General features: G+C 40.6%; 1 protein-coding gene across 1 annotated transcript in view; it reads left to right on the top strand.

Annotated features, from left to right (window-relative positions):
• Positions 1-549: 549 nt before the first annotated feature.
• The window catches only part of TMEM123 (transmembrane protein 123), a 44,636-nt gene continuing 32,294 nt past the window's right edge, over positions 550-12,891 (top strand). The window contains exons 1-2 of the mRNA XM_012659242.1: positions 550-848; positions 4,533-4,589. Coding sequence (XP_012514696.1) covers positions 749-848; positions 4,533-4,589 — 157 coding nt within the window. The 5' untranslated portion in view covers positions 550-748. The remainder of the gene's footprint in view (positions 849-4,532; positions 4,590-12,891) is intronic.

Raw genomic sequence — 12,891 nt, 5'->3', positions numbered from 1 at the left:
ACTCGTCTCTTTCAGCAGCGGCACGGGGTGTGTCTTTATCCGGGGATAGAGGGAACCCGTGGAGAAGATGAGGTACAGCTGTGGTATGGAGATCGTAGATGTTTCACGTTTGAACTTCAAAAACAAATGTGTCGAGCCGTTTTTCTCCCCTGCCCGCTTAGACTGGGTCATCCGGGGGCAAGCTCCCACCTCCCAGGACTTCTCAGAGGGACTCCCATCCGCTCAAGTTTCTCCCTTCGACCTCCCTCCTCTGCGGGCCCCGCCTGCAACTCCTCCCCCTCGCCGTGAGCCGCACGCGCCCCTGTCCCCCCAACCCCCAAAACTACTCTTCAAAGACTTCCTTCCGGGCCCAGCGAGGCCCGGCGTGCTCTGAATTCGGAGAGACTGTGGCGCTCGCTTTCATCTAGGGCAACTAAACAGCCATTTCCGAAGAGAAAGGAAAAGGCTCGTAGGTTCGCGGTCCCCAGGCGCGCGCCGGCGGGGAGGGCCGGGAGAAGAGTCGCCCCGCCGGGAGCTGCAAGCCCCGCCCCCGCCCCAGCCCCGCCCGGTCCCGCCGCCCCGGTTCTGCGCGCGACGCCCCCTCCAGGCCCGGCTCCTGCGCCCTATTTGGTCAATCGGGGGGCAGGCGGCGGGGCGGGGAGACGTGCGCGGCGGAAGGGGACGCGGAGCGGCTTGCAGTGGGCAGAAGAGCCGCTGTTGCCACCTTCGTTGGGAGCCCACGAGGCCGCCGCGTCCTGCCCTCGGAACAATGGGACTGGGCGCGCGAGGTGCCTGGGCCGCGCTGCTCCTGGGGACGCTGCAGGTGCTAGCGCTGCTAGGGGCCGCCGTAGACCCCTCAGACCCGGCGGGTAAGTGGCTGCGGGGGTTTCCTGCCCCTGTCCTGGGAGGAAGCGCGCTGCTGAGGCTTGGCTTTCCAAGTTGCGATCTCGCACGGAAAGTTCTGCCTGTCCCTGGCCGAACTGAACGCACGGGGCAGACCCGGAGGTGACCGGATGGGGCTGGGGAAACTGAGGCTTGGACCGATCCCCCACTTTTCCTGGGGTCGCCTGCTGACGATATTGCCCAGCCAGGCCCCTCTTTTTTCCTGGAAGCGGCGGGCGCAGGCCAGGAAGGGGTGCGTACAACCTGTTGAGTTACCCGAAGGGCGGGCCTTCAGCAGAGGGCTCAAGTTCTTTTTGTAGCCTTTCCCTCAGGTTAATGTTTCTTGTAGGTTAGAATTTATCTAGGGCTTCCGTTTGTAAACAAGATGAGGTGGTTTGAAAAATGTCTACCGATCCCTGCGGAAACATGTCTCCCAGTTAGTTGGGGAACTGTTCAGGCGTTTCCCCGGCATTTCATCGTCGAATTGTGCAATATTAACCAAATGACTTACAGTCGTTAGGTGCCCCAGACGCTTCGAGTTCGTCTTGGGGCTGATGTAGCTAGTTGGGAAGCGTTTAGGAAGCGCGCCCTGCTCCCGCGGCGCAGGTGAGGCTTGTGCTCGGGTCGGGGGCGCCCTCAGCCCCTCCGGTGCGCTGACCACCGGCCTGGCGCGCGTCGGCTGCGCAGCCTTAAGGTCACAGCTGCACCATCGGCAGAAGCCCACGACGTCGTCAATAAGGTCCTAACAAAATGATGTTGACACTTCCGTGAAGGGGGAAGTTTGTTTCCCTTTAGGCCCTTGGCCCCTTGGAGACTTTAAAAGTCCTTTTTGGATGAGGTTCAGGAAGCCGAGATTTGCTGGGTAAATCCTGTTTTCCTTTGTCAATTATCATAAAAGTTGGGTCACTGGGTAATGGTCAGTAAAGTAGGATAAGTTACTTTAAGTGACCCAAGTTTTTCATGGTTTTAAATTCTATCCATCTGTTGTATATTTAGCCTCAGCTTAGTTTTATCTCTTTTATCAAGAGAAAAGGCAGTTTGTAAATCCAGACGATTCAGGCCCAACACCTGCTTTTACTAGAATAATCTGAGGGAATTAAATAACAATTTTTGTTTGTTTTGCTGAATTTCTTTTTGTTTGCATGTGACAGACTGGCTATGCAGACGTGGTTTTGAGATCATTTAAGAAAGGAGTGATTGGTAAAATCACGTTCATCATACATCGTGGTGCTACTTTTATACCAGTATTTATGGAGGAAGGTCTCCATTTTTAAAAGTTTGTTGCTTTATTTTTTGTGAAAGTAAACCTAATGAATTACTGGTTAGAGAAACCGTGAGTGCCCTTGCTTTTCTTTCTTTTGCCCTCATAACACAGATTTTTTTTTTTGGGCCCTATTTTAACACTCACTGTTCTGTTTATTAATGTCTCGCTAGAGGTTAGTGCTATTTGGAAAGCTTGGAATGCTCTACTAAAGATGAGCCCTGTATTCATGAACTAGTATAAGCAATGTGAGGTGGAATTCATTTCTGCAGACTGTAATGTCACCTTGAAACTAGACTTAAAAGAAGACTCAATAGAAGATTTCTCAAAAAAGCAAGTAACTGTTATCCTAGTCTTTATACATACACGGTGTGTAATCTATCATTACAAAGTACAGTGATTTTTAACAATCTTACTGTAACTTACATAGCTAATTATTACTGGGCACATTTCCTGTGTACCCCACACTATACTAATTGAGGTCCAGAAGTCATCCCATTGGATTCTCACAGTATTATCCCTGTTTTATAGATGAGTAAGCTGAGGCTTAGAAGTAATTTAACTTACTCAAAGTAAAACAACTAACACATGTTTGCTTTTAGATCAGAATCCAAATTCTCAACCATTTCACCACGAAGCCATGTAAGATCATGTTGGCTCTTGAAATAGATAAAGCTTTTATTCCACAATACTGCAATTGCCTAGAATATTGTAGGAGAAGAATAAACATTGAAATTCTGCTTTTAAAAATATTCAGTCTGCTTCATAGTATTATAAATATCAGTTTGAGGAAGGGGGAGTCTTTGACCAAGTTAGCAAAATCAGCAAACAGGATAGATTTTTTGGTAGTCTAATGAGAGACACTAATGGGAGGGGAGGCTACTAGTTACTCTTGGTGGCAAGTGAACAGAACCTACCTTGAACAACCTTAGGGGGAAAGAAGGGACTTTATTGACTCTTGTAACTGAAAAATCCAAGGATTGAAGTAGCTTGGGAATGACTATTCAAGTGTTCAAATAGATTGCCAAGAAATCAAGAAATCATTGCATGAGAGTGACAATATCAGGGAGACAAAAACAGGCTTTTGCTACAGTCCAGGCAAAAGACAATAGTGAATGTGAATGGAGATAAGGAGGTGGATTCTAGATCTGTTTAGAGGGTGGGAGTGAACACTTGCTGATGGGTTAGAGGGTGAGGTGAGGAAGAGAGTGAAATCAAAGGATGACCTCTTGGTGTGGCGATTGAGGAACTGGTAATGCAACAGTTGGGAAAATTTGGGGAGAAGCAGGTTTATAGAAAGTCAACAGTTCCATTTTGGCAGTCACATCTACTTTGGAATCAAATAGGCTGGTTCAAATGCAGACTCTGCCCTTACTAGCTGGGTGGCCTTCTCTGGGCCTCGGTTCCTGTCGCTGGAAAACAGTACTTGTGTCTCAGAATTGTTTGGAGGGTTAGGTGAGCTAATGCAGATAACATGCTTCCCACAGGCCTGGCATGTAGTAAGCACTTCATAATGTTGGCAATTATTTGATACCTGCTGCTAAATACATCTGTATAGTCTGTTAACTTTGTTCTTTTTCAAGTTTAATCTTATACCATATCCTTTTGTGATAAATGGGTGTCCCATCAAGAGGAAGAAATTTGCACAAGCAGTAAAGATAGCACCTTCAAAGTTTTAGTGCTTTTCATTGTACTTTGAGAGTTTGTTTTTAGTAGTGGGGGAGGGTTTATCTGTGAAAAGTACACAATAATACACTTGCCCTCTTCCCATGTGGTATATGTATTTAATCATCATCATACAAAGACTCAAGGTGAATAAGCCACTTCTGGAAAGTTGCTTCACTAGGGCATAAAATTCTCCTAATTTTTTTTCCAAATCTTAAAGTGTTAAAAAATTAAAAGAATCATACTGAGAAGGCTTGCAATTAAATATGAAAATCCCATCCACTTCATCCTTCCATTGTATGAAATTAGGGATATTGGTGGTACAAGATCTAGAGACACCTGTGAGTTAAGGGACCTTTCCTGAAATGGTCTACTCCACTCAGAAGAGCAGAGTTGGCAGTAGCAGAAATTGGTTTATCCATCACCAATTGCTCTGTATTCACGTAGGTGAATGAACTTTGGCAAAGCTGTTGCACTCAGTGGCTGGCACATAGTAGTGCTGTTTAAGTGTTTGTTACATAAACTAGAGGTTTTCTGTCTTTAAAAACCCAATATTATAGTCCCATATTTACTGACAGCCTCAAGGTACTTTTCATAGCAAAAGAGGCAAAGGTACGACTTCCTGTGGAATAATCTACCCTCCCCCACACTACCACCTCCCACAGGCAGAAAAGAACATATTGCCAGTGTTCTTAGTTAAACATTAAATGTTCTTTCATAACAGGATATTTCTTTATTTTTATAGCATCTGCAAACAAAGAGAATTCTGTGCCTCAACAAAACTCAAGTGCTAACGCAACAGGTGAGTTTAAAAAGGTTCAAAAAACAAGATTTTCATCTGTCTAGTGTACCTAAAGTAATAACAACCAGGAAAGTACATGTAAGCTGGTACCCTGACCTGTCTTAACCATGAGTTACTCATCCGTGAATCCCTGTAGCCTACCGTGAAGGGCTGCCCGTAGTAGGCATTGATAAATGATAAGATTAGTCGTCTTAGTCTAGCAAAGATACAAATAAATTGTAAAACCAAAAGCATGCTGGAATTTCGTGGTATAAATTTTTGAAGCACAGTTTTAGATGTGACAGTTTTGTATTCTGACTATAGCTATGAAATATGAATACAGAAGTCTGCAGGTCTTGCTGATGAATCAAGTCCCTCTAAGCTGGTCGGCCATGGCAACCTTGATATGCCTGGGCTGACTCTAAGGAAACCCTCCTTCCATGTCAGCCATCAGTCAGATGTCAGCCTGCCATGTTGCTTCTCTGCGAAACGATTGGCGAAGCCCTATCCCTTTGCTTTTAGTTTGGGATAAATGGATTCTTTCCACTAGAATGGAAAGATGCAGGAAACAGGCTGATGCAGTACTTGTAGTAAACCATCAAGACATGTTTCTTGTAAGCAATACTTAGATTATCTTCTCACTACCCGTATTCTTCAGAGTTGATTGAGGTGGAAACTAGAAAAAGGTACGCTGGTCCTATCACTTATTTTCTTTTATTCAATGAATACTGATTGAGTCTAATGTGCTGGCATGTTCTAGGTTCTAAAGATACAAAATGGACCAAGCCCTGACTTCTGGGAGTTTTTGTTTGGCTTTTTGTTTTGTGTTATTGTGGTAAAAGATACGTAACAAAATGTGTAATTTTAACAATTTTTAAAGTCATAGTTCAGTGGCATTAAGTGCATTCACGTCGTTGTACAGCTTCGTGGAGTTTTTGTTCTTGTGGGCATCCCAGCGCTCTACTCAGTTTGTCTTCTCAGTTTACTGCTATGTTTTCATTGTCTCTGCCTTTCCTACTGGTATCTGGTGGTACATAGCCAATATTCTAGTTTTAGTAATTCTACAGAAAAATGTTCACTGGGGGGAAAGAAGACTGCATAGATTATCTCAAAATGTGGTAGTGGCTATCATTGGGTAGTTGTGGGAGGGTTTTATTTTTAAAATATTTTATTAAGCTGTTAGGTGTTTTTTACTGTTGGCCTTTATTGAATCTTATTCTGTACTACTTGAACTTTTACCTTTGGATAAACCAAGGGGATAGAAGAAAGATAAGGTTAACAGTAATGGTGTTAACAACCACCACCTTTTAAGACACTTCTCATACATTTCATAATTTTAACAGTGGTGAGGTAGGTATCGTTTCTGTTTTCCACATGGGGAAATTGAAACTCAGAGTGGTTAAGAAATGCCCAGGATCACGTGGCAGTAAGTGCCACATTGAGGATTTGAAACCTAATTGGATTCTAAAAACTTGGATTCTAAATCCCTTTATCACACTTCTGAAACTGTGGTGTGGCCTTCCCTTTAAAAAATGCTTTTCACTGAAGAAATACCACCAGTGACATCAACTGCAAATGATTATTAAAAATCAGGTCAGTATTTGGAGGGCAGCTTCAGAGTCAGTGGAATGATTTCAAGTACTCCTGCTAGCACAGGGAAATGTATTGAGAAAAAAAGAATGCATTGCCTCAAATTTTTCTAGAAAGAGACAAGATCATACAACAATTTAAGATGTTTTTTGGTCAATTTATAACACTTCTTATAACTGTTATATTCCTCTTATATATCTTCTTTGAATCTTGAACACCCTTGTGAAACATGTTGAATTTGTATATTTTTATAGGACATGATGCTTAATTTTTTCTTTTTCTTTTTCTCACCTTGTCGCCGGGGCTAGAGTACAGTGGCATCATGATAGTTCCCTGCAACCTCTATCTCTTAGGCTCAAGTGATCTTCCTGCCTCAGACTCCTGAGCAGCTGGGACTACAGGCACGCGCCACCACACCTGGCTAATTTTTCTATTTTATTGTAGAGATGGGGTCTTGATTGTGCTCAGGCTGGTCTCGAACTCTTCGCCTCAGGCAATCCTCCCGCCTCAGCCTCCCAAAGTGCTAGGATTATAGGTATAAGCCACCATGCCCAGCCTAACTTTTTCTTTTATAATAACATAGACCCTTCCAATTGTTGAAACTTTTTTTCAACATATCCTTTGCCAGTTTATTTGGTACTATTTATTTAGCACAGTTTATCTGGTGCCAATCCCAATAGGAAAATAGCATCTATCTTTGGCAAAACTCCATTAGGATGTGTATGCCATTGGAAAAAGGGAGACTTGCCTGCAATATCACTTAGAACACTGGGTGCCTATCACTTATGGGACTTGCCGCATTGGATTCAGCGAATCTTTTTTCTCTTATTTGTTTTGATCTCCATCTAAGTTTCTTGAGAGTGGGATCTATGATTTATTCATTCTAACACTTAAATCTGTACCTGGTACATAGTAGCTATGCAAAATTATATATGTTTTTGGTTGGTTGAACTGATTTGTGGAACCAAATACGTGTTTTGTAATTGCTGACTTGCCATATCAAAGCACTACTATATACATTTTTCAGACAGGTACTGATCCGTGCTCCAATCTTATGCATTGTTTTAACTGTTTTTCTTTGTTTATACAGTAATATAGATACTTAAAGAAACAGGAATGGGGGTTACTTTCCAATGTACTACTGAATTATATGTAACAGTTTTATTTTTTGTGTGCCCTCAGCATTGAGGACAACTATCCTTCTGACATTCTTGTCTCCAGGGACTTCTTTGGCACACTTACAGCTTATAGAGAAAATAATTTTCCCCTCATTTCATGTAAAGTGAGAGGATTTATATTTTAGGGTCATGGATAGATGAATTTACTCTTTATGGTACAAGGAAGACACAAGCTGAGATTATTTTTCGTAACAGGTTTGGGCAAGGATATAAGGAAATGTGACATGGTCTAGAATGGAGAGCAGATCTCATCACTAGCCATAGCAGCAGCTCAGTCTCATTCAGGATACACCCTTCCCCTTGATCACCTAGCATTGATACTTCCCAAAATAGAGGGATCTGAGAGGGTCAGGTTAACCATCATCAAGTTTGAAGCTCTTTCTTGGGCATAATTTGCACCAAGCCAGTTGCAAAGCAGTTGATCTCCTAATCATGTACGTTCCATGCACACATGGTTGCCTTTGGCTTGGGGGTGACCCATCCTTGGCCTGGTCACTTGGGCTCCTCTAGTAGGATTTAGTTTTATCCACATACATGGTCGGGACCACAGCAGTTTTGAGCATATGGACCTGGTTTGGGCTTAGATTTCTGCAGAAGAGGGCAGTGGAGATTTGGGAACAGTTTATTCAGATAATTCTATAGTTCACTTTTTACTCCCAATTGCAACACTGAAAGTCTCACTGAAGTGGAAAGAATTTATCAGGTATATAATCCCATATTCCCTTACCTCCTTCTTCTCTTTGTTTCGGATGAAATGTTTTATGTATGAAAGGAATATTTGATGAAAACTTCCTGTGAGGTTGTAAGCTACTCTAAGACAGTTGACCTGACAAGTTGCTTTAGATAGAAATGGTGTTAGATAGATAGATAAAAATATTCATACTGATGTTTAACTGGAGCTTTGATGTAGGAAAGGATTTCCTTAAGTACTATGAACTTGTTTGTACTTAAAGAATTGCTTCACCTCCTCAGATACTGTTAATTGTGTTCAACACATGTTTTTGAGATTGCATCTGAAAATTGCTGGTAATTTTTAACATCTGATTTTGTTTCAAGGAATGTAGTGTGGGAAAATCATGTAATATTATGTTTACTTACTCAGTAAACAGATGCTTGTTTGAACTGCCCACTCTGCTAGTCATTGTTTTAGGCACAAAGCATAAAGTGGTAAGTAAGACACATAAGTCCCTGCTCTCATGAAGTCTATATCCAGGTGCAGAGATACAGACTCCAAGGAGGTAAGCAACTAAAGACGATTTTGGATTGTGATTAAAAAATAAATAGGGTAAAATACCTATCTACTTACATACATAAACAGGGTAGTGTGGTAGAGAATGACTAGAGAAGGGCTGCTTCAGATTGGTTGGTCAAGGAAGACCTGTCTGAGTTTAGACCTGCATGACAGGAAGGGTGTAGCCCTGCAAATGCTGGGGTGAAGAGCTTTCCAGACGGAAGTCCTGAACAGGAGGGAGCCTTTTGTGTCCAAGGAACATAGGTCACTGTGTCTGAAACGCAGTGAGTGGTGTATCTGTCCTGCAGCTACATTATTACATATAGAGAATTAGGAAACAGAAATAGAATATTTAAGGTATAAGAATTACATTCTGAGACACCAAAAACAGAGCAGGCCCTGGAAGAGGAGACCAGAAATGTGGATTCTGGCAACTTAGTTAACTTCTCTGGGGCTTTTATTTTCCTTCATGTGGGGGTTAGCTCTTCAAGCATTAAAATTCTATGGTGATTCTAAACCACTATGCACTTTCATACTCTGCACTCCTGATACAATAATAAATTGGGACTGGTGCTTTCTTTCCTGAAGCATGCCTCCATCTTTAAGTTGTAATTGGGACCCAAATGAAATGCTTCCAATTCAGATCAAGAACTGCTGCTGTACTTTATTGCAATGTGAACTATAAAAGGGAACATTTAACATTTTAAACTTTTAGTCATTTTAAGGGTTAGAGAGATGGGGCTGAATAACCAGCCTATTGTGTGAATTTTGGGAAATCATGTATGTGGACATGGAATGGTGGGAGCAGGAAGAGGAGGTCATAATGAGGATTAGAGTAGATAAACAGTGGGGGGAACTACACAAACAGAGAAAGCATGCAGAAATCCCAGAAACTGACCGTCCAATGGTAGTTATTAGAATTTATTAATATTAGTGTCACTAAAGTTGGTATACAGCCCCCCACTGCTAAATTTGACTGGCTTAAAAAAAAAAAAAATCCCAGAAACCAAGTGCAAAACAGCAACAGAACTAAGAGAAACACATAAGTTTCGGGCACTTTTTATATTTTTTTGTTTTTCTTTTCAAAAGCAGGAAAAATGGCTGGGTGCAGTGGCTCACACCTGTAATCCTAGCACTCTGGGAGGCCAAGGTGGGAGGATTGCTTGAACCTCAGGAGTTCGAGACCAGCCTGAGCAAGAGCTAGACCCACTCTCTACAAAAAATAAAAATAAGAAAAAAATGGAAAAATTAGCTGAGCATGGTGGCTCATGCTTTTGCAGTCCCAGCTACTTGAGGCTGAGGCAGGAGGATCGCTTGAGCCCAGGAGTTTGAGGTTGCTGTGAACTATGATGACACCGCTGCACTCTACCCAGGGCAACACAGCAAGACTCTTATCTCAAAAAAAAAAAGGAAAAACAAAAGATGGTGTAGAAGATAAAACATAGACCAAAAAAAGTAGAACTCAGGCAGAAGAGTCAACTACAAAACTCTTGGTTCCTGTTGTCTTTGATGATGCCTGTGGGGGATCTGGCACACAGTGGGAGAATTCAAATTCTAGTTGGAGAATAGCAGAATGGACTCAATTGGGATTGAATACTTGGCACTTGTTTTTTATTATCTTTCTTTTTTATTAAATACTCCTTTTTCACAGCTGACAGGCTAGCTCTGGACTCATGACTTTCAGACTAAAATTAATGATTATCCCACCATATTAAATAAATAAAGGTTTCTCAGGAATAATTTTTCCCAGATGTATAAAGTTCTTAGGAAGAGACATTGTGTGACATAGTGATTAGAGTTAAGCAGTAATTGGTACTCGACGTTAACTACTTGGCTCTTCATCTTTTTGCTTGTCTGTATCTTTTTTTCCTTAGTATGTAATTTTGTTTAAAAATTACTATAAAAATAATGCATATACATAATTTAAAAGTTCAAATGGTACTTGAAAATATAAAATGCAAAATACCAGTCTTCCTTGAGTTATATTTCTTTATAAGGAGTTGAGAGTATTTCCATATTGGCCTTCAGGGATGTTACTCTTTTTTTAATCGAACTGCTTTATTGAGGTTTAATTCATATACCATACATTTCAACTCATGCAATCAATACAGCTCATTTCAAGCGTACAATCCGGTGGTTTTAGTATATTCACAGATGTGTGCAACCATCACCATAGTTAATTTTAGAACATTTTCATCACCTCGAAAAGAAACCCTGTGCTTTTTAGTTATCACCCCCTTCTCTTCTCCTAACTCCCAAGCCTTAAGCAACTACTAACCTACTTTTTGTCTCCATAGAGTTCTGGACTTTCAGATGAATGGAATCACATAGTATATGGTCTTTTGTGACTGGTTTCTTTCTCTTAATGTTTACGATGTTCATCCAAGTTGTAGCACGTGTCAGTACTTCATTCTCTCTTACAGCCAAACATATCATTGTATGGATATATCAAATTCATTTACCCATCCATTAATGGACATTTGAGTTGTTACCTCCTTTTGGAATTATGAATAATACTGCTATAAATATTTGTGTACAAATCTGTTTATGGGCATATTTTTATTTTTCTTGGGTGAATACCTAGGAGTAGAATTGCTGGCTCATATGGTAACTCTGTTTAATGAACTGCTGCACTGTTTTCCAAAGCAGCTGTACCATTTCACATTTTCCCTACACCAACAGTACATGAGGCAAGTTCCCCACTCCTGGAGGGTTCCAGTTGCTCCATATCCTCACCAGTACTTATATGACTTTTTGATTCTAGCCATCCTAATTGTTGTGAAATAGTAACTTGTGGTTTTGATTTACATTTTTTTGATTACTAATGATGTTGAGCATTTTTTTCATGTACTTATTGGTCATTTGTATATTATCTTTGGAGAAATGTCTGTTCAAGTCCTTTGCCCATTTTTTTAATTGGGTTGTCTTTTTGTTAGCTTATCTGCATCTTTTTATTATTTTCTCTGCTTATAAAGAATATTATATGGTTCTTGTGGAAATTTTGGAAAATACAGCAAAGCATTTTTTTAAAAATCATTATTCAAAGTATTCCTACCAAAAAAGCTATTGTACATCATGGTGTCTATAGTTAATAACAATGTATTGTATACTTGAAAATTACTACAAGTAGATTTTAAGAGTTCTCACCACACATAGATGATAGGTTGATTTTAGACAAGCAAGATTACACAATGGGAAAAGGACAGTCTCTTCAGTAAATGGTGTTGGGAAAACTGGATATCCATTTGCAGAAGAATGAAATTGCATCCTTATCTCACACCATATAAAAAAATCAACTCCAAATGGGTTAAAGATTTAACATAAAACCTGAAACTGTAAGTGAAACTACTGGGAAAAAACAAAAAGGGAAAACTACATGACATTGGCCTAGGGAGTGATTTTTTTTTTTTTTTTTAATAAAGATTTGACCCCAAAAGTGCAGGCAACAAAAGTAAAAATAGACAAATGGGATTACATCAAACTAAAAAAGCTTCTACATGATAAAGGAAACAAGAGTGGAGAGACAGCCTACGGATTGGGAGAAAATATTTTCAAGCCATACATCTGATAAGGGGTTAATATTCAAAATATATGAGGAACTGTATAGAAATAAAACAAATAATCTGAATTAAAAATGGGCAAGGGTTCTGAATAGATATTTCTCAAAAGAAAACATATGAATGGCCAACAGATATGAGACAATGCTCAACATCACTAATCATCAGGGAAATGCAAATTAAAACCATAATGTGATATCCTCTCATACCGATCAAAATGACTGTCATCAAAAAGACAAAATGTAACAAGTGTCAGTGAGAAGGTGGAGAAAGGCGAACTCTTGTACACTGTTGGCGGAAATGTAAATTAGTACGGAATTATGGAAAACTAGGTGAAGTTTCCTCAAAAAGCTAAAAATAGAACTACCGTATGAACCAGCAATCACTTTTGGATATTTATGCAAAAGATTTGAAATCAGTATGTCAAAGAGATGTCTATACTCCCATGTTCGTTGCAGCCCTGTTCACAATAGGCAAGTTGTGGGATCAAAATGTGTGTCAGCAGATGAATGGATAAAGAAAACATAGTGTATATACTCAATGGAATACTATTCAGCCTTGAAAAAAGAAAGAAATTCTGCCATTTGTGACAACATGGCTGGAACTGGAGAACATTATGCTAGGTGAAATCAACCAGCCAGAGAAAGACAAATGTTGCATGCTCTCACGCGAAATCTAAAATAATCAAACTCCAGCTGAGAGTAGAATGGTGATTACCAGAGGTGGGGGGATGGGAAGATGACAGGAAAACCTCAGGAATACATTTT

The sequence above is a fragment of the Propithecus coquereli genome, unplaced genomic scaffold (genome assembly GCF_000956105.1).
Source record: "Propithecus coquereli isolate 6110/MARCELLA unplaced genomic scaffold, Pcoq_1.0 Scaffold6, whole genome shotgun sequence".
In the NCBI taxonomy this organism is placed as follows: Eukaryota; Metazoa; Chordata; class Mammalia; order Primates; family Indriidae; genus Propithecus; species Propithecus coquereli.
Note: the sequence above shows the minus strand (reverse complement) of the source record. Positions and strands in the feature narration are given on the sequence as shown.